We start from the raw sequence: 23,704 nt of genomic DNA, 5'->3' as shown, positions 1-23,704 counted from the left end.
CCACTGCCCGTTTCAGTGACAATGCTGTTGAGTAAAATATTTACAGACCATAAAGAATAAAATCACAATTAAAGCCAAAAGTGAACCCAGGCATTCTGTGAAGCAGTCAATTTTTCTACCCCAGAGTTTTACGACTCCTTAAAGTTGCGTCCACCACTGGATCAGGGGCTAAGATGCTCACCTGCCGACCTGAAGTTCGGGAGTTTGATCCCAGCCACGACAGTCACTTCTTTACAACACCTCACAATGCAACAAGCGAGAATGCCTCAAACAGTTATTATTATTGAAAAAGCGTTGGCCACAACAAGCTGGTTCAGGCAGAAACCCAGCAAGCACAGGCCACACAAACGTCATATTCTTCCAGGCTGGCACATAGCTGGCGCCGCTTTGCGCCGGTACATACTATTTGCTTATATATGAAATCAGTGCCTTACAACGTCTCAATTCTGAAAGCTTGATTATCACATGTATACAACTTTAAAGGAAAGATGTGCCTTATTTTTATCATGCTTCACTTTGTTGAGGGAGCAAGAGAAGATGCATTGTCAGTTATACCATGGTGTACACTGTATTTTATCACAGATAGATTTATTGTACTCTGTGGTCTTCAATGCACCCGAAAAACACTCATACATTTAAAGCCTCCCATGTTGAGTGCCTTGTTTAGAACTGCATGCTTGCTATGGCAAAGGGGCTAAGAAAGCATGTGTTCCTGGGAAACATCCATAAAGTGGCTTGTAACAAGCCTGTAATCAGTGTGTCTTATTTCATATGACTACTATGTTGCACAAATCACTGGCTTTTGCCTTCTTGCTGAACGAGTTTGCAACAACGAAGAATTTCTGAATTGTTCACAGTACGCATGAAAAAATGTAGTTTCCTCATTCTCTTACCTGTCAGCATAAAAGTAGTATGTGACGTTCTTGTGTGCCTTAAAATAAACTGATATTCATAACTCTGCTTCTTGTGTGGGTTTGTTGATGCCACACATGCAAGTGAAGTCCATGTACAGTTCTAGCCATGTTTTATGCAATGCAGGAAATAAAAAGAAACTTTCTGCTGCATGGTAAATGTACGATGAAGCAAGCCCTGTGGGGTTTACAACTCATGTGACAAATCGCTAGCAGAGATTTTTTTATGTTAAACAGAATTATGTGGTTGCATCAACAACGAAACAAACAAAAACCATTTCCAAGGTAACACGCAATGCTGCATTAATGCCTGCCGAGTATAATTATTTTCTATTGGTATGACTGATTTCTCCAGTAATTTTCATCATGTGTCTATGCTGAGCATCTTCTAATACACAATGGGGCAAAAACAACCTGTGTCTGCAGCTTCAATGAAGCTCTTTTTTTTTTTTTTTTTTTTCGCAGGCCTGACTGCTCTACATAAATTTTGTACAGTAGCCTGCTTAAAGATGGGGCTGTGCTGCATTTGCCAAGACTGAATTTTCTCCATGCAGTGTTTTTGTGAGAAAGAAACCAAACAGCACCATAATTAAAGGGTAAGGTGAAATGGCAGACCCATGTTGTGTCTGTTGCCTTCTCTCTAATTTATCTACAGTGCTGCTCGATTCACCCCTAAAATAGACGTATTCAGTAGTACACCTTCAGCGCATTCTACTAAGCACATTGTGAAAAAGTGCTCCACACAATAAATGACAGAGTTATTCATTTAAGAGTTCAGTATAGGAGCAGAAACTTCACTTTGGTATGCATAGGTTCTATAACGAAAAACAGAAATTGCGTATACCACTCTTGCAGGAAGTTAAAAGCATGCCAGCAGTTCTAAAGCTGAAGAAAAAATGACAAAAGATTCCGAAGACCTAACACTCTTATGTAATAGGCTATCACAATCTAGCGCATTCAAAATAAAGCGATATTCATACCCTGATTTCTTCTATGGCTTTGTAATGCCAGGGATCTATGCACTGTCCCTGTACTGCTGTATCTACGAAAAACAGCAAAGAAAAACACTGTGTTCTATACAGTATAAGTACATCCCAGGAACGAGTAGGGATTTGGTAACTAATTACCAATTGGGCTATTTTGAACGAAGAATTAACAGAGCATATGTGGTTGTTTCAACAGGGAAAGAAATAAAACCTGAGACTAAGGTTACAAGCGATGTTGCACCTGTGCTATCCTCAATGTCATGATTTTCTGTCATGAATTTCCCTTAGTCATGATTTATATACCAATCATTCTTTATTATGTGTCTATGCCAAGCAATCTTATGACTCGTAATAGAGCCAGAATATGCTGCGTCAAATTAGGGCAATGTTTGCTGGGTCACATTAATCAAAGGCCTCAATAATTAGGCTGCATATGCATAGACTAGATTTAGCCATAAATTTTTGAGGACGACATTGTTCAGCACTATATATAAAGAAAAGGTGGGGTGAAATATACAGATACAGCATGTGTGTCCATTCCCTTCTCCTTATTTCATCGACAGCACTGTTATTCCCCCCTAATAAAAGTATTCAATACTACACCTGCATACACTATGCATATACTACTAAGCACATGTGCCACAAAGCACATTCCAAATGAATGCTTCACAAAAACTGTGTAAGCCATTCTTTTCAGAGCCAATTACATTTAGTATGTAATAAGTATGCCACTTTTGCCAAAAAGTTATAAAAGTGTATGCCAGCAATTCTAAAGCTGCACAGAAAGGAAATGTCTTTCAAATACTAGGTATTTATAATTGGCAAAAAACTTTGAATATAGCTTTCTGAAAGAACTATATTTACAAGGAACTGCAGGGTTAGTACTGTTTAGTTAGTACTGCAGGTGATATGGTCACCTATCTGTTAAAGGGTGTACTGTGCACATACATCACTCGTCACTGCACAACACTGCACAACAAATCGTCACTGCACAACAAAAAAGTTATTGCAGTTTATGAATCAGGGAACGAAGTTTTCTGTATTGCAGCTACATAAAGTGCTTAGTTCATCTTGGGTTCCAAGATACACTTAGCACCCTGACATGTATAATTGTTGCAAGAGATACTTGTACTGCAAATGAAACAAGTCGTGCAAGGAATACGTACAGGCGATAATTAACGGCATGATATTGTGAAACCAACGCGACTATCACAACTGCATAGTAATAACAGCCGAGTTTAATGTATGACTTAATTTTTATGGTTGATTTTTTCGGCGGGTGTAGAAAAGTTGTGAGTCATTGAATGAGATTTGGTTGTATACAGCACAGCTGCGATATTCCATGTTGGCTCATTGTTTTTTTCATGTGAGAAGTGATTCTTAAATGAAACGAAGATAAAAGCATGGAAAGCGTATATACCATAAAGTTTCAGGAAACTTTATGCTATATACTACTATTTAGAAAAGAAATTGTACCTTTGACAGTGCAACAAAAATAAGGGTAGTGGTGGCGTTCTAAACTAACTTATCCGACCTAGAGATGGCGCTGCTAGGACTATGGTCTTATCTTTCCTTCCTGGTCTTATCCGACCTAAAGATAGCGCTGCTAGGTCAATGGTTTAGAGAAGAAAAACTGTACCTTTGACAGTGCGACAAAAATGGGCAGATGACACTCCTCGGTTTGGTATATTTGTGGGCGGGAGCAAAGGCCAGAGAGGAAAACCAGGCAATAGGCACCCGGCAATGTAGTATACGAGATCTGATGGTAGCGCCAGAACACACAGCCTAGCGAGTAAACGCAGCAAAACCGAACTTGCACGTGCATATCATTTTCTTTCTTAGTTGTGAGCAAGGGAGTCATGGCTGATTATGCAAGCGCCCAAGAAGCGTTCTTTCAAAACGTGCCAAAAAGGGCGCTGACACTTCAGCGTGTCACTGCATTCAGCAAGCGTTCCATTTTCTTAGTATCCCTGGCGGTCAGTACCAACAATGCTGAGGCGGCCCATAGAGCTTCGTCGCGCCCTTTGGTCCACTGTCGGGTGCCTATGATGGATTGTATATCAAAGGACATTGAGGCATTAGGAGGAGAGTGTGAGATAACCATACTAAGAGATATGAATGGGCACATGGAAGATATAGATGGGTATACCAACCCAACAGGCAAAATGACCATGGATATGTGTGAAAGACATGACTTGATTATTTGCAACAGTACTGAGAAGTGTGAAGGACAAATAACATGGGAGGTAGGAAGGCTACAGTCAACCATAGATTTTGCACTGATGCCACATAGGATGTATGATAGGCACAGGGGAATGCACATAGATGAATGTGACTCCAGAACTCTGGGTAGTGATCACAACAGTATCAAGCTAAGTTTTGGAAGAGCACTGAAAGTGGGAAGGAGACAAGGTGAGCAACTACAGGAAAATTTTCATTCAGAAAGGCAAATAGCAATTGCTACAAAACAAATTGAGAAAGTAATCACTGAGGATAATAAAACAGTGTGGACATACACGAATCTAATTAGACTGTTTGAGCTAGCTAAGGCACGTGAGAAGTCACTCCGGAAAAGAAGACACAAACCCAAGAGTTGGTGAGATGAGCAAGCTAAGAGAACCATAGCAAAACGTCAGGAAGCCTCTGAGGAACACAGACATGCTAAGCAGGGGGTGAACCGACACATGATGTTGAAAGAAAATGGGACATCTTTCTATGCTGTATAAGGGAAGCATCCCTTCTGATCAATGAAAAGATTAGAAGAAAGGGGGCTCAGTGACCGGCGGAAGTACACAAAAAGTATAGAAAGGCAGCTGCAAAATTTTGGAACCATCTAAACTACCTAAGAAATGAGACAAGCTTAGAGCAGAGGTTCATAACTACAGCTCAAGGCGCTAGGCTAGAAGGGGACGAAGCTATTGAATATATAAGAGCAAGGGTGACAGAAAAATTTCAACAATGAAGTTCCTTATGCACCACAATAGACAAGGATGAATCAAGTATCAGGAACACAAATTGCTCGTTCTACTGTCCTGAGCCAGCACCCATGCAAATATTTCCTCTTTTTTTTCACATGAAACAGTGGATCGGGGTACGATTTGAAGACAGAAATTATAGACCACTGTTCACAACAGGTTTAATTAACAGGTGGCGATCTTTTATGCAGATTGACTAAGGGAACTAGTGTGACAGTACAAAAAACGCTAAAACTTCAACTGTGATTCTGTAGAAAAGTGAAGTAGGTTTTCGCTGAACCAAGCCTACCAATACAAACTTTTGCTAGTGAATGTCTACTTGCTTGGAACCAAATGGCCCTTACTTTTTGATAGACCCTCATAAGATTGTTATGCTTTGGATGACAGGTAAATGAGTTTTTTTTTTTTTTTGTGCCAATGGTGAATAGTCATCAAAGACACTGCTCAAACGATGGACAACGGCAGAAGGTGAATTCACATTTTTATTCTACACTACTTCCTGTCTGCCTGACCATTGAAACGGGTATTATACAAATGTAGTTGTTTTGGCTACGTATTTCACATTAAGGAAATAGCTGTTAGTAGACATTCCAATCATCAACATGTACGAACACTGGCCAACTCTGGTTATACCTCCTGAATGCACTCATTGTTCTGTTAAACATTAAGATACCAATGCCTTGTCAGGTGTCAGGTCTTTTACATAGTGTTACGTTTATAAATGGGTCTATTACGCTGTGGCGTACTGGGAGGCTTGAAGAAGTCATGCACCGGAGGCCTATGTCGCTAGCTGAATGTCCTCTACTCTAATCTGCCTGTTTCCCGCTACCTGGAGGCTCATACCCAAATCACATATGCAGTAACATTTCCCTCCGCGCAGACGAAGTCCACCGGGCGAGTTAAAGAGTCTCTCTGGGAATATAGCGCTTCAAACGTGCTATATGGACGAGTTCAGTCTTTGCAGACCGTAGGCCATTTGAATGAAGACGTGCTACACGGTAAGTTAAATCGCTTATACGTTCTAGAACAACATAAGGTTCCACATAGTGTGCAAGCAGTTTTTCACACAACCCATGTTTCCTATTTGGCGTCCACAGCAACACGAGGTCTCCGCGATTATACGTCACGTGTCGACGTCGACGGTCAAAACGTGTCTTCGAGCGATTTTGCGAAGCAAGGGTGCGCAGGTAAGCAAGACGTCGGGCTTCTTCTGCTCGGCAGACGATCTCGGATATACCAGAATCATGGTGGCCCAAAAACGGGAAGACGGTATCTACGGTATGACGAGGTGGCCGAGCATACAGAAGAAAGATTGGACTGTAGCTGCTAGTCTCATGCTGTGCGGTGTTAAATGCGTAAGTGATGAAAGGTAGTACGCCATCCCAGTTCTTGTGATCTGCTGTCACATACATAGAAAGCATGTTCGTGAGAGTCCTGTTAGTTTGTTCTGCCAGGCCATTTGTTTGGGGATGATATGGCATAGAGTGCCGAAAACTTGAAGCGCATAGACGAAGCATCTCTTCTACCACGTCTGCAGTGAATTATCGCCCACGATCACTGATAACAATTTTAGGAGGTCCATGTCGTAGAACCACAAAATGCAGCATGAATAAACACACGTCAGCTGCAGTTGCCGATGGTATAGCAGCTGTCTCGCAGTACAGTGTTAAGTGGTCGGTACATACGACTATCCAGCGATTACCACTAGAAGACCTCCGAAAGGGACCTAGAAGGTCAATCCCAACTTGCTCGAATGGAGTTCTAGAGGGTGGGATAGGATGTAGTCGCCCTGGAGGAGCACTGGTAGAGCGCTTGCGGCGTTGGCACTCGTTGCAACTAGAGACGTACTGTTCCGTCGTCTGGCGCATTTTCAGCCAGTAAAATCTTTCTTGAAGCCGGCAGAGAGTTTTTGCTGTGCCTAGATGGCCGGACGTTGGGTCATCATGCATGGCCTGCAAGACGGAAACACGAAGGCTCTTCGGAACCACTAGAAGATATCGTAAGCCGGTCGTAGCATAGTTCCTTTTGTACACAAGCCCGTCGCGCATGCAGAAGCGAGTCGCCGATGGTCTTGACTCGGTAGGAAGGAGCTCCTGTATGGTGCGGTCCCTTTGCTGCTCAATCTTAAAGGCATAGGTATCAGGAAATGGCAGGTCCAATGGCGCGATGTAGGTGTCCAAGTTTCCCGCGCCGCAGTCCGTCGATGGGAGTGGTAGTCCCGAAAGACAATCTGCATCAGCGTGATGACGACCACTTTTATAGGAAACCGTAAAGTCGTATTCCTGCAGACGGAGTGCCCAACGCTCCAGCCGACCAGATGGTTCACGCAGATTGACCAACCAGCAGAACGAATGATGATCTGTCATGATGGTAAAGAGCATCCGTACAGGTAGGACCGGAAGTGCTGCACTGCGAAGACTACTGCGAGGCATTCTTGCTCTGTGACGGTGTAGTTACGCTCAGACTTGCTTAGCGAGCGACTTGCATACGCAACGACATGTTCTTTGGTATCCAAGCGTTGAACCAGCCCGGCCCCATTACCGACACAACTAGCGTCCGTGTGAAGTTCTGTGGGAGCCAGAGGATCAAAGTGTCAAAGAATCGGGTGGGATGTCAAAAGGAACTTCAACTCAGAAAAAGCGGACGCACATTCCGGAGTCCAGTCAAATGGCGCGCCTTTCTGAAGCAGGCACGTGAGTGGGTGCGCGATATTGGCAAATCCAGGGATGAATCGACGGAAGTATGAACAGGGGCCCAAAAAGCTGCGTAGTTCTTTCGCTGAGCGAGGTTGCTTGAACGCCTCCACTGCAGCCGTTTTTGCGGGATCTGGCCGTATGCCTTCTTTGTTCACCAAGTGTCCAAGAACGAGTGTGTAGCGTTCTCCGAAACGACATTTCTTTGAGTTGAGCACTAAACGTGCTTTGCTTAGGCAGTTCAGCACGATGTCGAGGCGTCTGTTGTGCTCACTGAAAGTGCGCCCAAAAATGACAACATTGTCCAGATAACACATGCATACTTCCCACTTCAAACCACGCAGAATGTTGTCCATGAAGCGCTCAAAAGTTGCAGGAGTATTGCATAGTCTGAATGGCATCACATTGAATTCAAAAAGTCCATCTGGTGTGACAAATGCCGTTTTCTCTTTGTCTTCCTCGTGCATTGGAATTTGTCAATATCCTGACCTCAAATCAACAGACGAAAAGTAGGAGGCTGATGAAAGACAGTCTATAGCATCATCAATACGTGGCAGTGGGTACACGTCATTCTTTGTGATGGCATTGAGACGGTGGTAGTCAATGCAAAATCGCCATTTTCCATCTTTCTTCTTGAACAATATTACAGGAACGGCCCACGGACTGCATGATTCCTGAATCACATTCTTCTTTAGCATCTCGCCAACCTGTTCATTTATCACTGCGCGTTCCGAAGGGGATACCCGGTATGGCTTTTGCCAGAGAGGTCTACGGTATGCCGTATCTATGCGATGCTTTACACGAAAAACAGGGATTGACAGTGGAGCCTGTAGCTGTGCGAAATCGAAAAGACCAGCATGTTTGCGCAGAAACTCTCCAGGTCATTACGCTCGTTGGTGCTAAGAGACTTGTCAATCATTGCCATTATGGAGGTGTCCCTGGCGTGCAAACGATTGGAATCGGGCTTATCCGGAGAATCACTGCTCTCTGCAAGGATGGCAAGGGACAACACCTGATGTTGACTGATCTTAGCAAGTTGTAGACCCTCTGGCAGTACCGAAGGTTCATTGGGGCCGTTGATCACCCAAAAACCAGTATGCCCTGGCACAACCGACAGCGTACAATAGGGTATTAGAACATTTTTTTTTTATGCAGCTGAGGTGAATGGGCTCTACGGTGGCATCAAATGTCTCGGTTGCAGGGGAACTGACGACAGGAACACACTTGGCAGACAAGGGTGGTACAATTGTGTCCATGGACACGCAAAAGGTACTTTCCATAGAGGGTGGGCTTTCCATAAACACTACTGGAACATTTGAACTAACTGTGATCTCTTCTGTGTGGCAATCGACAGTGGCACCACAAAGATTCAGGAAATCGAGTCCTAGAATTACATCATGCGTTGAATGAAAGAGAACAGCAAAATCAGCAATAAAATTCTGGCCACCCAAACTAACAGTCACTGTGCAAACACCAACAGGTCGTAAGACATCTCCGCTCACTCCACGAAATGTATCAGCACGGTCCCAACGGAACATAATCTTTCGTCCAAGAAGGGATTTGAACGCTATACTCATCACTGATATGGTTGCACCTGTGTCCTCTAAGGCCATTGTTGAGACACCGTCAATTAGCACACGAACCTTATTTTTAAACATGCAAATTAAAGGAGGGATTTCTGTGGAAATCGAAGACTGTCCAGCGACCTTACCTCCAACGGTCGCGCCGACTAGTTTTCCGAAGGCGGCGAAGGGTAGCGGCGCCTAGGAGACGGCGACCGATTGGGACGAGGGGCTGGCGGGGGTGTCAGGCTGCGGTCAGAGGCCGGAGAACGGTTTCGCAGTGGCCTTATCTCGTGAGATGTGCTTCCAGGGAATGTTGGTGCTCGTGCGGACAGGTGGGATCTTGGTGGGCGGTCGTACCTCGGCGGCTGCCGGTAGTTGCAGTACCTGGCAATGTGCCCTTCGACGCCACAGTTGTAGCAGACGGGTAGGGGTCGTTCGCGGAACCACTGCTGAGAGCGCTCCGCTGTGAAAGGTCGCCTACCCGAACGGAGTGGAGCAGCTTGCTGAACTGGAACAGCCCGCCTCTGTGGAGCAGGGCCGATACAAGGCGTCGGTCATACCGCTGGTCAGGCGCGAATGAGTCTCGGCGTGGCCAAGCAGTTCCAGCTTCGCTAAAGTCCGTCACACAAACCGATGGTGGCAGAGGAGCGAGCGGTGCCGGGTAATAGGATGAACAGGTAGGCGGATGATGAATGGTGTCGTCGACCAGTGTGTCTTGTCGCTGTAGCTCCTCGCATTCTATTGCCCCGATAGTAGCGGCAAGGTTGGCAGGCGGGCTTACGTCGACGCTGGCGACCGTTGTTACATTTGCCAGCCTACCAAATTGCGGGGCAATACGACGGGTCTTCAGCTTCTCGAAAGTACGGCAGTGACGTTGGACGGCAGAGACGGAAGTGAAGTCTTCCCTGCCTATCAAGAAATTGTAGACGTCCTCTGCTATACCTTTCAGAAGGTGTCCGACCATGTTTTCTTCAGACATATGCAGGTCTATGACCTTGCAGAGCATCAGAACCTCCTCTATGTAGGTGGTACACGTTTCTCCAGGTGTCTGGGCTCTTTGAGCCAAAGTGCGCTCCGCGTTTTTCTTTTTCGCATCAGAGTCGCCGAAGCATTTTTGGAGTTCTTCGGCGAAACGATCCCACGTTGTTAATGAATCTTCGTGGTGTTCGTACCACATCAAGGCGGTTTCTGTGAGAAACAGCGCGACAGTCCCCAGTTGTTCAGTGGGATCCCAGCCGTTGTACCGGCTCACCCTTTTGTAGTGTGTTAGCCACGCATCCACATCTTCCCCTGCTCTTCCCGCGAACAGGCGGGGTTCCATATAGCGATACCGCGGTGCAGTCGGCACTGACCTTTGCGTGGCTGAGAAGTCGTGACCTTCACTCTCGGCCATGACAGTTGTTGTTGGTGGCAGACCAGCAAGACGATGGCTCCGGCGAAGTTCAGACAGCTGTGACAACGTGCTTCATCGACGTGCTTTACCCAGCACCTCCACCACTCTGTTACGTTTATAAATGGATTTATTATGCTGTGGCGTACTGGGAGGCTTGAAGAAGTCATGCGCAGGAGGCCTATCTCTTCTCTAATCTGCCTGTTCCCCGCTACCCGGAGGCTCATACCCAAATCACATATGCAGTAACAATAGAAAAAAAAATTATTACGGTAAAGGTTGTTATTTGAACTCTGTTAAGTAAAAGCAGTCAACCTTGTGTATATCTATGGGGGGAAATCTCTCGACAATTTGAGCACATTAGTATCCACAACAGCTTATTCGAACTGGGAGCCCTTTGTTTTCGTTGCTTCTCGCACAAGTCTATCAAGAGCGATCACAACATTTTGCAAAATCAAACCAAACCGTTAATACGACTTCACTTGTAAAGCATTTTAAAGCCACAAAAGAACAAGCAGTCATCACACAATGCGAATAGCGTAACGAGTGGGTCGTGCAATGCTCCAATTTAATACAAAAGCTTGTTTTTATTCAGCTATTAACTATGGCACACAGCCACTTGGGGTATAATTCCTCATCGTAATCAGCCGCAGCATGAACAATTGGAACAAAATTCCTCGATATAGTTTAACGGATACCACACTTGACAGAAGAATGACGAAAAATAGCCTAGAGAATGCCGGCTTACAACTCTACATTTTTTATTATTAATGCCATAGTGGGCATCAAGCAAGTGTGCCTGGAGCATTTACGCAGTGATCGTTTCTAAAAGGCTCCGAAAGGCTGCTCTTCTATCTTTCGCTGTGACTGTGCTGCGCCTTCCGCACAGGCCTGGCATTTTTTTTCTCAAACATTTCAAGTAAACACATGCATCGTGTGCAGCATGCTTTCACGATCAACAATTGCACACGTGGCAGCGCTACGAGCCGCCAGCACGCCACGAATTCCCAGAAACAATCCCTCCTCCACTCCCGGCTTTTGCGCGACACCGAAAATTTGAATCTCTGACGCACTGCATATTGATGCTGTGATTGGTCAAGCAAGAGCCTTGACTTCTGGTTGGTCTTCAAGCAGCTGTCCGCACGGTTTGTTGTTGCTCGTCGCGTTACCTGTGTGTGCGCACGTGCTTACAAATATGCTACTGCTCCCTGTAACACACGGTCAATATTGGCACGATTCGTATTTGCACGGGCCAGCACAGCACAAGAACTGCTCATTCCAGAATTCAAGTATTTGGAAAACTGCCTCGTAACACTATCACAGACACACGGCTTATCTTTTACTTTTAACATTGCCGCTGTTTAAATCTTGAGGGATAAAATACTGTTAAAAACAGAAGACAATCATATTTCATTAAGCGTTCAGAAAATAAAAAATGCAATATTTAAGAGGCTTTTAGGATGAAAATACACAAACCGTGATTCAATAAGATAAACACAGCGTTTGTTTTAACATAAGTTGTTTCTGGCTTCAACAATGATAACTAAATGCACACAAATAACTATCACCATAAATACTTTCGTTGCGGCTTTAACAGTATGCATTGCAAAATTTTAAAAAGAGAAATGCGCACAAAAAAGGCGACACAAAAGCATTCATTGTCATACAATTTCGGTCTGTACATAATCGTTCGTAAAACAGGATATTGCATGCCGTGCATTTATTGAGAAACAATGTTCCCTTATCAATTAAAACTGTTTTACAATAAAATAAAAAATTCTGGTCGTTCATCAATGACCAATCGCAACCTTGAATATATTGGGTGCATTAAGTGCCCAAAATTGTAGCACAAACCGAGCATACAAAGATGGAAGATGCCAGTTCTAGGATAAAATCAAGAGAAACATGAACTGCCATTGGTAAAAAAATGCATGTTCATAGTACATCACAACCCTTCGAAAGCCCGAAGGTTTGGCATACAGTTCATTTTGGCCCAAAAATTGTTGCGAGTACATTATGCAAAAAGTCTTGTTTTGAAATGAAACTAAATTGACGCAAGGTGAACTGCAATGCATAAAACACATACTACAGCACTTTAATACATCACAATTGTTCAGGATGTAAACAATATTGCACATTGCGCATTAAATTGGTAGCGCGCTTTACTAATGCAAGAGACACTAGCCTCGAAATTAAATTAAATGTAGGAGACAGTTTAGCAGAAAACATTTATTGCCGGACTAGTTAGTATTTATTGCCACAACAAAAAATCGTACACACACATGAAATAAAAATACTGGCTCATTATTTCTTAAGAAAAGACCGAAAAGACCTTGCTCCTTTCTTGCTCCCTAACCAGGTATGTTTCTGCAGAGGAACCTGAAATTGAGTAATTGTGACAGTCTCAGGTGACAAAGCTTTCGCGCATTAACATACACTAAACAGTCAGCTTAAACTGGTATATTCTTTTCCGAGAGCTCTATTAACGATGATTTGACAATAGAGTTAGCTCAACATACCACAACTTTTGTTTATATGGGCTTAGATTATCAATTCTTGCTTTCTTGCATTTGTCTTCACTCCAGGTCATTCTGATCTACTTAATTATATTCTAATTCTCTTAGTTAGAGCAAACTGCCGCCCGAAATCCCGCCTGAAATTTAAGAACCATGTGTTGTACCAAGAAAATGAAACAAACAAAGTCAGCACACGAATACACATAATTTCACTAAATTCATTTAAATTGATAAAGAAATTTTAAAGAAATTTTCAGATGCAGTGTGCCCCTTATGGAGTCATGTCCACAAAAGTAGACGCTGGTAGTGAAGAGGTTAAAGACTTCAAACTTGCTAACTTTCCTCAGACGCTGCTTACCTGTAAAGAATTTTGAAGCAAGGCAGATGCAGTGCCACGTTCACTTCCTGAGTTCAACAGGGCTCTTGCTCCTCTGCCGCTCGCTCTGGCGGGTGGCGACTCTCTGGCCACTGCGACCACTTACTGTGGAGCGAGAGCAACGCGCCAACGACCGTCTTCCGATGCCCACGCAAGACCTGCATGGACCATGGCAACCAGCGCCCATTTGGTTTGGCCACACTATAATCAATCAACTTAATGAAGCCTAGCCAGAAGAGCCAGAGTAGAAGCTAGTTGGTTGTGCATAATTAACACTTGCGACTCTTTGTTTGAATGCAACGAAGAACACAAAAAGTGTCTCTTGTTTTACCTGTGCTTTTCGTGGCTTTCGCCTGTTAAAATACCGCATTGCAAGTGTCAACTGATTTGTTTAGTCAGTATGTAGGGATTTATTGTGAAAGAGTACAAGTGTGCACACACAGGAGAAGATCATAGATGCCGTGGTTTCATGTCCCAAATTCGTACCTCGATTATGAGGAACATTGCATTGACGGGCTGCGAGAATTTACACTTATATACATTTCAATGAAATGCGGCAGTCGTTTCAGAGATGTGGAAAGGCCTGGATATAATAAACACACGTAAAGGACACCGTTCTTTAGACAGGACATACCGCTAATGTAAAGTACCTTGCCCACAACGACCTGAACGCACAATGGCCCGACAAAAAAAGTTATAATCTGGGGTTGCACACACCGGAACCGCAATATCATTACGAGGCACGCCAGAGCGGGCAATTGCGAATTCTTCATCAACCAACTACAGCCAGGAGAAATATGAAAGCGAACACAGAACTCGTGCTTCAGGAACGATTACTTGCACTGTACATACAAATGTGGAGTATTGGTTTGCAAAAGGTACCTTTCCCTGCATGGACTCCATCACGCAATTTCAGAGTATCCCTTCAAAATACTCACGACAAAACACGACTGTTCTTGCACTGACAAGGTGCTGTTTGGTGTTGCACATCTCAGTTGCCATACCTTGGAGTGGTTGTCGCCCGACTTCTGCAAGGCTCGTTTTACGTTCATTCCGTTAATTAAAACGGCCAACGTCGCTCACGCACTCGCGAAATGCACCGCGGACGACAAAAAACCCTCAGGAAGAAGTCACAACTTCAGGGGCAAATGTCTCTGCCAAATATGGCGGCAGTTTGGCAACAGTTTATGCAACGCCAAGAAGAACCTCCCCGTACTACGATTTCCCCACGTTTCGCATTATGCCTGCTTTGCGCATCGGAATTCTCTCTTCCCCGATGCTTACCACGCAGTGGCAAGAGTCGCGTCTACAAAGTCTGCAGGCACGGGACGCCCGGTGAATGAAAAGCGAAGGCACACAACACGTCCACATTTGAGCAAATGACAACGTAACTGTAGCGTGCATAAGCAAAACGCTATCTAGCAAACTGTCGCATCTAAAGTACGACGTACCCTTGGTGTTCTTCCACGTCCCAAGCCCACATTTCTTCACCGCACCGTTTCCGAGGGCACTCCACGACGCCAACAATGTTCATCAGCAGCTTAGTGGTATTTTCGGGGCTGCATGAACACAAAACTCAGGTTAACGCAATTGTGACGTCGGACTATTTTAGCTATTAGTGAGCGGAAACTAGAGTATCCAAAGTCACCGCAATCAATTACCGGTAATCTGGGAACACGTCCTTGGCTTTGCAGAGGGGACAACAATAAAACACAGGCTTCAAACTTTCGCTGTCCGGCTCGTACAGACAGGAAGCGCACACGAAGTGCTGGCACAAGCCGAATACCATGTTCTGACTCGGCCTCAGACAGACCGGGCAGCTGAACCTGAAATTGCACGACACATCAGACATAGCGTGCAAAACCAATCACGACGCCTAAAGCGGGGCTTATTATACTCACTTCGAGTAGTAATCGGTGCGATTCATGGCAGAAGCTTGCAAAAAATAGACAACAGTCTTCGGAGGACACGCACTGACCAGGGTAACGGGAAAACTAACTGAGTTCTATTAAGAAAACGCCTGTTTAAACGTGCGACGCCGCAACACACCAGCCAATGCTCAAGCGACGCGGGCGTCGACAGGTGGACAATGCAACGGTTGCCGCGAGAGTGCCTGATTGGCCGACATTTTGTCACGTGCTACAAAAATTGCGTTGTTAATTGGCCAGTATAAGAGGCAAGGGTATAAAATTACAAAGAAAAGTTGAGCCAAGTTAGTAAAAGAATTGAAGCCAATCCACGGGTCAATCCATGTAAGATCCGTGGCGAGATCCAATCCAACTCTATGCCAATCCATGCCTCCCTCAATGAATCTATGGCATGTGATCTTCAGGCGCCTTAATTGCTTGTGCGCGTTATAGTTGACTGTAGTACTTTCTAGCTTGTGCTTGCTGTAGCGCATGCTTCAGTTAATAGAGCACGTCGACGATGGAATGGAGAACTTGACGAGTTATCGGTTACTGTGATCGCGTATAACTTAGCCGACTGGCAGCGTTATGGCAACCGAGACCGGCGTTGGTTCCGAACACACGAGTGACACTTTACCTAATGACAATCCTTTGTTGCTAATGTCGTACGTGCACAAGCTTGTTCGTGTTGAAACTACGGAGGGGGATGTTCTCGCCGGTTACGTTAAGACAGTCGACCCAATCTCCAAAAGGTAAGCGTGAAAGTAGTTCACTTGCGTTTGTTATGTAAGCACGCGCTCTATTTTCTATTGGATTAGTGAAGGCAGGTGTTGGTGCTGTTAGATGAGTCATTTTAGAACGCACCGCAACATATTTTACATTAATGCAAAAATCACAACCTACAGTAGCCCTCCTGAACTTGGAACATTTGTCATGGCTCGAGTGACTGTACTTCGGCGTTGAAGTATCCTACGACTCTTAGAGTGGTAATCATAGTACGCATTCGGTTTAACCGTTCCGTATGGTCTGAAAAAAATTGAACATAATTAGTCCTGACGAACAATATAAAGTTTAGTGTGAGCACAAAAGCCGTGTGCCCGTATGGGACTCGTGATCGACGCCTTACAGGCAACCAGTTTCCTTTTCGTTTTTTTTTTTGCTAACTTCTATATTGATTTCACGTGATTCCTTGCCCCCCTCTCTCTCTGTTTGTGTGTGTGTGTTAGTTTGTTTAACCCGCAAAATCAACACCGTTTACACGGTAACGGCAACGTAACTCACTTGGTTTCTTAAAACTCGCATGGCTGCTCCTTCTTGTTAACCTTCTTTTGTGGCTCATATCCAAGAAAAGAAAAATTGGATGACGCCGACAAACATGTTCAACAGAGAAAGCTGATATATCTTGCAAATCAGAACGAATTATGGTATTCGTGACATTATAACAGCAACAGAAAACTAACAATATTACCGAACAAAACATTCCTGGCATTGTGCCCATAACAATGTTTAAACACCCGACAGCCAACAAACACTTTTGTTTAATGCAGCACCTTGGATGTTTTCTGTTCAGAGGTAAGAAAACATGCAAAACGTTTGGTTAGACAAGTGTGTCCTCAGATCTCGCTTTGCTTTTTATCAATTTAGCGTCATTCTGGTCCTGTTTGAGGACGGCAAAGCAAAGGTGCTGCATGTCATCATGGGACATGCGGTCAAGTCGGTGACAGTCGTCACAGACGCGAGCCCTGCGGAAAAGGAGCAGATCGAGACACTGTTCATGCTGACGCAGAAAGAGCTCAGTGCGGAGGAGCTTCGCCAGAGAAAAGAGAAGGTTCGTTCGTGGATGTGTGTCAACCGCATTCCAATCGCCGAGGCCACCAAGGAACCCGGTACATTGGTCATTGCCGGATCGGTGCGGCTGCTGCCACCCTATGGGCCGGACGACTTGCAGTGCACCAACTCTCTCGTGCTTGGCAAGATACGCGGAATGATCTCGCTGATGCCTTCTGACGTCGAGTCGTGGATGAGCCCTTACGAACCGATAAAGTAGTGGGGTGTTCTGTGGTGATGACGATGATGTGAGTGGCCAGTGCACCGGCTCTCTCGTGCTCGGCAAGATACGCGGAATCATACACTTCCGCAATGACTTGAGCTGGTCTGATCACGTGAGTCATGTAAAACAGAAAATGGCTCGATCTATTGGTGTTATAAGCCGTATTAATCATTTTCTTCCACATTCGGTGGCAAAGCAGCTATACTTTTCTCTCGTTCATTCACACCTCACATACTGCAACTTAGTTTGGGGCACATGTAATAGGACCAATGCACAAAAATTAATTACCATGCAACAAAAAGCATTGCAGCTAATAACTAAGAGGCAAGATAGACATAGGCATAGCAATTTATTTTCTGTTTTTGTGTATTGTGTTTCACTGAATGCTACAAACTTAAAGTGATGGTTCTTATTTATAATCGTATAAAACAAGATTTTGCTTCATTCAGCAATATGTACCTCACTCGTCACATTGAATATAAATTATGAAGGACGTCACTTGTTTCAGCACGATCTAGAACAAATTGTGGTACCCAAACACTTGACCATCAAATAGTAGACATATGTAACAGTTTTCCTTCTGTAGTAGAATTATCACAGACAAGCAGATCTGTACATCATTTTAAAAAGAAAGTAAGATTACTCTTTGATACAGGATGAAGTGCTTGATGCAATATGTTTTGCCACTTGCGATGTATACTTCTGTTCACCAGGTTGTACTTCACTGCATTTCAATTGTTAAGCTACGCACATTGTTAGCTCCACTTGAATTCTGAATTATGACGGATACTATCGCACCTCTTCATTCATTAAATCTATTCACAATTTTATTCTGATGGACATATCAACATGATATGGTTTTTATAGGTTTTCGTACTTCTATAGCGAAATTGCTTGAAATTCCATGACTTCTCTACAGTGATGCTAATGAATTGTGCTGTACTGGATGTTTTTCGCTTTCCTCACCACTGACCTTGTTTTTTTTTTATTATTTTTTTGTTCACGAAACTGTTTACACGAGTATATGTCTCACTCTTTTTTTTTTTGTTTACAAGCCGGGCTATAGGCCTAGTCAGGAAACAGTTTCGTCTGTTTCTTTTTGCCTCATCTCGGTGGCATGTAACTGTTGTGTACACATGCCAAAATAAAGTATTATTATTGTTATTATGTCGCTGATGCCTGCCGACGTCGAGTCGTAGGTGAGCCCTTACGAACCAATTAAGTAGTGAGGTGTTTCTGTGGTGATGGTGATGATGCGAATGGCCAGATTAGGTGTGAGTGGCTTCGTTTCCTCATTGTGGAGTCGCTTGCCAAGTCGTAGACGGATCTTGGCAACACAAGAGCGTGGCGTGTTACCTGCAGCATGGAATCGACGAGAAGTGCAGTGTCTCAAGTTTATTGTGGGCGATCCACCCTCTGCATATTCTTGTGGGAACTGTAAAGCTACCCTTTTTGATTTTTTAAAGGGCTGTCCTAAATATAGAAATGAATGCAAAACTGTCTTTACAAGTTCTAGCATTGAATTTTTTCATTTCAGCCCAATTATGCTTTGTGGTTTCCTTCCAAATAACCATCTCTCGTAACTGCATGTGAACATGCTTTTGTGATTGAAGCCCAGATATATTTCTTTACATGTATGCTTCTTGGGTTACATTCAAACAACTTAAATTTTTTGTAACGGAATGAGTACAGTTGCTGCAGATGTATTTATTTTAAAACTTAACTTGCTAAAGCAACAAAAATATTGAGTAAAGATTAATATAAGCCGGTCTAAGCTAAGCACAGTTCTGTTGGCTTTTGAATACGTGTCTGATAATAGGATGGTGTATCTCTTTATTCATCGCTATTAGAAAACACAGCATCTTTTACACATACCCCTTTAATAAAACCGACAAAGGTAGGCAAGGCCTTTGTCTTTGTGTAGAGTAGGGGAGGCACTTGCTGAAAAACTTGACCATTTGAGAAAAACACCTATGTTTTTTTTTATGATACATCTCCTTAACCAAAATTTGAGGGACAGAGACCCTAGAGCACTTCCTTTGGCAATAGGCCTGAACATAAAGTACGCAACAGCCATCACATGCTGGAAAATAGCCGTTTATTTATAAAATCACAACGCAATGATACAGTCATACATAACACTTGCAGCAACTTGGCAACGAAATGGGTCACCCACAGACCGGGTTGTACGGTGCTCACATGATGAAATGCATATACTCCATTTTTCATGGGCTTTAGTTTGTGGCACATCTGTGTAATACTGGTTTGTGCAACAACCTGTTTGGGGGTCGGATTCGCAGCAATACGATGTGGTTGTCTCGTGTAATTGCACAGATTACTTGTTATACAAGTTTTGGTGTTGTGTTGTGTATCATGCACACAGTACCTTATGATGAGAGTTTTTACAGGCATTGGCTAGGAGGAAGGTAAATCACCCTTCTATCTGTACATTCGAGACTAGAGTACTATGCCAGAAGCATACCTTCATTTCTTCCTATGTGTAATGAGTGATATAATTATTGTATGACTTGGGATGTACGTGCCGCACTAATTAGACTAGAGATTGGTCGACAGCGTGAGGCTGACGTCGAAAAAAGCTAGAAAACTTTATGGCTGCAACACTATGTCCTATGTGTTTGTAGTCATCATATGTAATCTCGTATCACTTGGACATGTCACAAGTATTCGTTACGCAACTTGAAAAAAGAATGTCCGTCTTGGACACTATCACGCAGTCATGTCGCACGCGAAATATGAAAACAAAAGAAAACAAAAACAAAACAAAACACGCCATCGGTCAGCTCAGTCATCAAGTTCCTTCACTGCTGTCTACCTGAATGGCTGTCGTTCATCAACAGCCGAACCGGTACACCCTAGTGCAGCTTGCATTTTGACCAAAATAGATTGTTGAAAGTAAAGTGATGGAGGGCATAGCAACCAGGTCACAGCAGTGTCGAACCATCCAAGCCTTTAACAATGGAATGCCATTCAACATAATGTGAAATGCGATATGCGCCAACTGACCCGGTTTTCCTATCTACTATGGCTAAAAACTAATCAATTGACTAATTGTCACTTATAGGCAAGGCCAAGAGTTACTCCTAAGTGGGCCATCCAGTTTGTAGAGATAGAAAAGTACTAATAGAGAGTGAGATGATGATGATGAGAAAATTACAAACATGCTCATTTGTCTTCATACGTGTCAATCATGTATTGCACGTTTTTTCATCTTGATTTCGTGACTGTTGATCCTTTCAAGATCATGAATTGGTCGGTAAAAGTTGCTTGAACAGGAGAATCGCTAGGAAAAGTTGGTCTACGAATTCGGCACTGACTGTTTAGCGAAAAATGAAGTAAAAATATTTCATTTCATGGCGGTGATACTGAAAATATTTGCAGACAAGACATCATTATGATAGAAATCTCGATACAAAAAAACCTTCACGACATCCTTAATTCATTATGCTTTGCACACATTTTCGATTAAATATGCAATGTATTCTAGGTATGTTCACAATTGTTGTTAAGGCATTTTAGGTATTTCAACTCGTGCAACAAACTTGGAAAGAAAATTAGATACATCCATGATTGAAATTAAGTGAAATATATATACAAAAAACACACATATGGCCTGTTTGTCACACCTGAAAACTGAGCTTCTCAGTAATTTGAAGCAAATGAAATGGAAGTACGCACACATTTGAGGTAGGCTTGCAAAGCTTTCAGCCCCAATTTTTTTATCCAGTAGGCACTACCAAATGCTCTCAGCTTGTACACAGTTTAGCCACACATGACCTCACGGGCATTACAAATATCAAATAAACTGAATATACAACTAAAACATCATTCCCCTGCATTTGAAGTTTCAAACACCGTTGAACTAATAACAATCATGAATATAACAACTTATGAATTTCATTTGCATTCTATATAACACAATTTGTAATGTTCCTGAATAGCTTAAAAGAGGAATATGTGCTTGTATAGAATACTGGATTTACTGAGGTAGAACTTTGGTTCTAGTGGAAAATTTCTTTATAATGAGCTTAGATTATACCATTAAAAATTTAAATGCATCAACTAGGCACTCTACTGCCATTGCAAACAAATGACAAAACTGATCGTAAAATCGAAGCTGTCTGCTCTGTATCTGTACAGATGCCTCAATACTGAAATCACATGGGTAACTTTAGTGATGTGATTAACTCCTCCAAAAGCTTGAGCGCTGGAGCCACTTGCGATCGAGGAATTCAATGCCCATGCAGTACAGTTAGGGTCGGAAGTTCCATTTTGGCAAGCCATTAAAAACAGGTAAAACAAAGCAACCACATGCACTCGTACTTCCAGCAGCGCCCTGTCGAATCTTTTAGTGCCTAACCGGCAGTTGCAACTAAAATGTGCGCGTGGTGTTGGTCTACACTTTTAAGCCTTCAAATAAAATAGACGTTAGGCATTGTTTGGCCTCAAACAGTGCTAATGTAATAGTGAAAAAATTCTGGAAATGTATTGCATGTCACCACCATGTGGTGACAGTGGCTTGTGAGATTGTCACAAGCTACACGTTGCCACAAGCTAGTGGCGACATATGACAACATCACATGCAGCTGCAACAGGAACATTTTAGCTGTGGCTACACTTTAGCCATGTGTGAAAAATGTCTTCCTGGCTGTAATGGTTTGTTAAACTGGAGAGAGTAGTTCAACGTTACTAAAAGTCTTCAGTACATTGCTACAACTACGTGCATACAAATACTTCAGCACAGCAATGTTCCACAAGTCGAAACACGTTTCAATGTACGCAGGGAGCAAAGCCGAGTGGGTCACCTCAGAGTTTCACAGGACTAACATACAGTTCTGCAAAACACAGCTGCACTACATTTTCATACATGGGTTGCCTCTCGCGTCATTCGGATATCACAAGTAAAACAACAAACTTAAAAACACCAACAACTAAGTTCCGACAATGTTCGATACCAGTAACAAGATACAAGGATAGGATCCGTAATATCAAGGAAAGGTTCACTCACTATTCGCACAATTTTTTTTTGCACATTTTGCCGCTGCAGATACCGGCTCTCCAAGCATGGCTGGGAATAACGTTTTCAAGAGCAATCGTAAAATTTTTAAAATCTCATGCCCCTTTCTCCCTTTGAGGAACGGACGTCAAACATGGTCTTAGGGTCATGAATATGCGACATGTACAAACTTGCAGCGTACAATGCCACTGTGATGCACAATGTCGTCACAGCTCACACATAAGCGCAATCCTGACAACAATTGTCAAATTCAAAACAATCCTGAAATTTGTCATCGCCCCCATTCTCCCTTTAAGGCACTTATGTCGCAGCACATGAGCTTAGGGTCATGAATGTGCAATGTGTGCAAAGTTGCACCAATTCGTGACACAAAAGGCCACCGTGACGCACAAAGTCGTGAACTACAAAGTCACAGCCTCGCCGAATCGTCTCATAGGGTGTCCGTGAGCGTGTAGTTCTCGCGACAGGAGCAGAACTGGTAGCTGCAGCACGGCTGTAGCCACGGCCGCCACACAGAGTGGAAGAAGTCAAACTGCTGCGGCACCAGCTGCAATGACGCCTCGTGCTCCGCCACCGCTTCCGCGACGGCCTCTCGCACCCGTGCAACACGTGGATCGTCCTGCTCGCGTAGGGGCCGCGACTCGGACGGGTCAAAGTCCAGGTGGAAGACGAGAGGTGGGTCGTGGCGGAGCACGTAGCTGCCGTAGCAGTGGCAGACGTACGTGCACAGGGCTGGGTCGGGGCTCATAAAGTGCACCTTCCACGTACCAGAACCTGCATCAGCCAGTCACGAAGCAGCATGGATAATTGGGCTAGATGGTACTCATTTATATTGGACAGGATATGGCATGCGCACAAAAAAGGAAATAGTGCCAGCGTTGTTTTTTCTTTTCCGTGTCTCTGTTTACACGCACACCATAATCAGTCAAATATGAAGGCTTGAAGTTTGCTCGACTCGCTGTAGTTGTGCTGCGTTCACGTGTGTCTCATATAGAGTTTCTTGCACACCACATGCGCAGCCACGGATGATATGAAGTCTGCGGCGTAAACCCAAAGGCAGAGACAACAGCCAAGGTATACCGTGACTTTTTTTTTTTTTTTTCACTTCAAGCTTGCCTGCTTGAAGTGATGTGAAGTTCATTAAAGAGAACATCTCTTTATTAGGGGCCCTGATGAAGACAAGTTCCCACGTGGTCCCCCCCCCAAGCTGGGTACTTAAGGTGCCTAGCTTGCTGTCTATCCATGCATTCCACCTGGTGTGATCACTCCCACAGCAAAGCGCTGAATACAAACCATAACA

At 43.7% G+C, this 23,704-nt stretch overlaps 3 protein-coding genes across 5 annotated transcripts in view; 1 reads left to right on the top strand and 2 right to left on the bottom strand.

The window, feature by feature from the left end:
* Positions 1-12,734: 12,734 nt before the first annotated feature.
* LOC119167028 (TNF receptor-associated factor 6) lies at positions 12,735-15,487 on the bottom strand. Its single transcript, XM_037418435.2, has 5 exons — positions 15,314-15,487; positions 15,074-15,238; positions 14,864-14,971; positions 13,395-13,570; positions 12,735-12,899 (listed from the first exon to the last, which is right to left on the bottom strand). Exons 1-4 carry the CDS (start codon positions 15,337-15,339, stop codon positions 13,435-13,437), a joined length of 435 nt encoding a protein of 144 aa, XP_037274332.2. The 5' UTR covers positions 15,340-15,487; the 3' UTR covers positions 12,735-12,899; positions 13,395-13,434.
* A 174-nt stretch (positions 15,488-15,661) lies between these two features.
* Positions 15,662-18,533, top strand: LOC119167029 (gem-associated protein 6). Its single transcript, XM_037418436.2, has 2 exons — positions 15,662-16,071; positions 16,964-18,533. The coding sequence occupies exons 1-2, from the start codon at positions 15,908-15,910 to the stop codon at positions 17,364-17,366; spliced, it is 567 nt and encodes a 188-aa protein (XP_037274333.2). The 5' UTR covers positions 15,662-15,907; the 3' UTR covers positions 17,367-18,533.
* Positions 18,534-19,450: 917 nt separating this feature from the next.
* The window catches only part of LOC119167030 (steryl-sulfatase-like), a 17,064-nt gene continuing 12,810 nt past the window's right edge, over positions 19,451-23,704 (bottom strand). For all 3 annotated transcript variants that reach the window (XM_075867218.1, XM_075867219.1, XM_075867220.1), the window contains exon 8: positions 19,451-23,178. In XM_075867218.1, coding sequence (XP_075723333.1) covers positions 22,835-23,178 — 344 coding nt within the window. In that variant the 3' untranslated portion in view covers positions 19,451-22,834. The remainder of the gene's footprint in view (positions 23,179-23,704) is intronic.

This window comes from Rhipicephalus microplus, chromosome 6 (genome assembly GCF_043290135.1).
Source record: "Rhipicephalus microplus isolate Deutch F79 chromosome 6, USDA_Rmic, whole genome shotgun sequence".
NCBI classification, from domain to species: Eukaryota; Metazoa; Arthropoda; class Arachnida; order Ixodida; family Ixodidae; genus Rhipicephalus; species Rhipicephalus microplus.
The sequence above is the reverse complement of the archived record's forward strand: the minus strand, read 5'-3'. Positions and strand labels throughout refer to the sequence as shown.

What these genes read in the sequence shown, in the direction of transcription:
- LOC119167029 (XM_037418436.2), top strand. Translation starts at nt 15,908, where the DNA reads ATGGCAACCGAGACCGGCGTTGGTTCCGAACACACGAGTGACACTTTA. An exon ending in GTCGACCCAATCTCCAAAAG is followed by an intron (nt 16,072 to 16,963) that starts GTAAGCGTGAAA and finishes TTATCAATTTAG; the next exon opens with CGTCATTCTGGTCCTGTTTG.
- LOC119167028 (XM_037418435.2), bottom strand. Translation starts at nt 15,339, where the DNA reads ATGAATCGCACCGATTACTACTCGAA. An exon ending in GACGTGTTCCCAGATTACCG is followed by an intron (nt 14,972 to 15,073) that starts GTAATTGATTGC and finishes GTGTTCATGCAG; the next exon opens with CCCCGAAAATACCACTAAGC. An exon ending in GACGTGGAAGAACACCAAGG is followed by an intron (nt 13,571 to 14,863) that starts GTACGTCGTACT and finishes TGGTCCATGCAG; the next exon opens with GTCTTGCGTGGGCATCGGAA.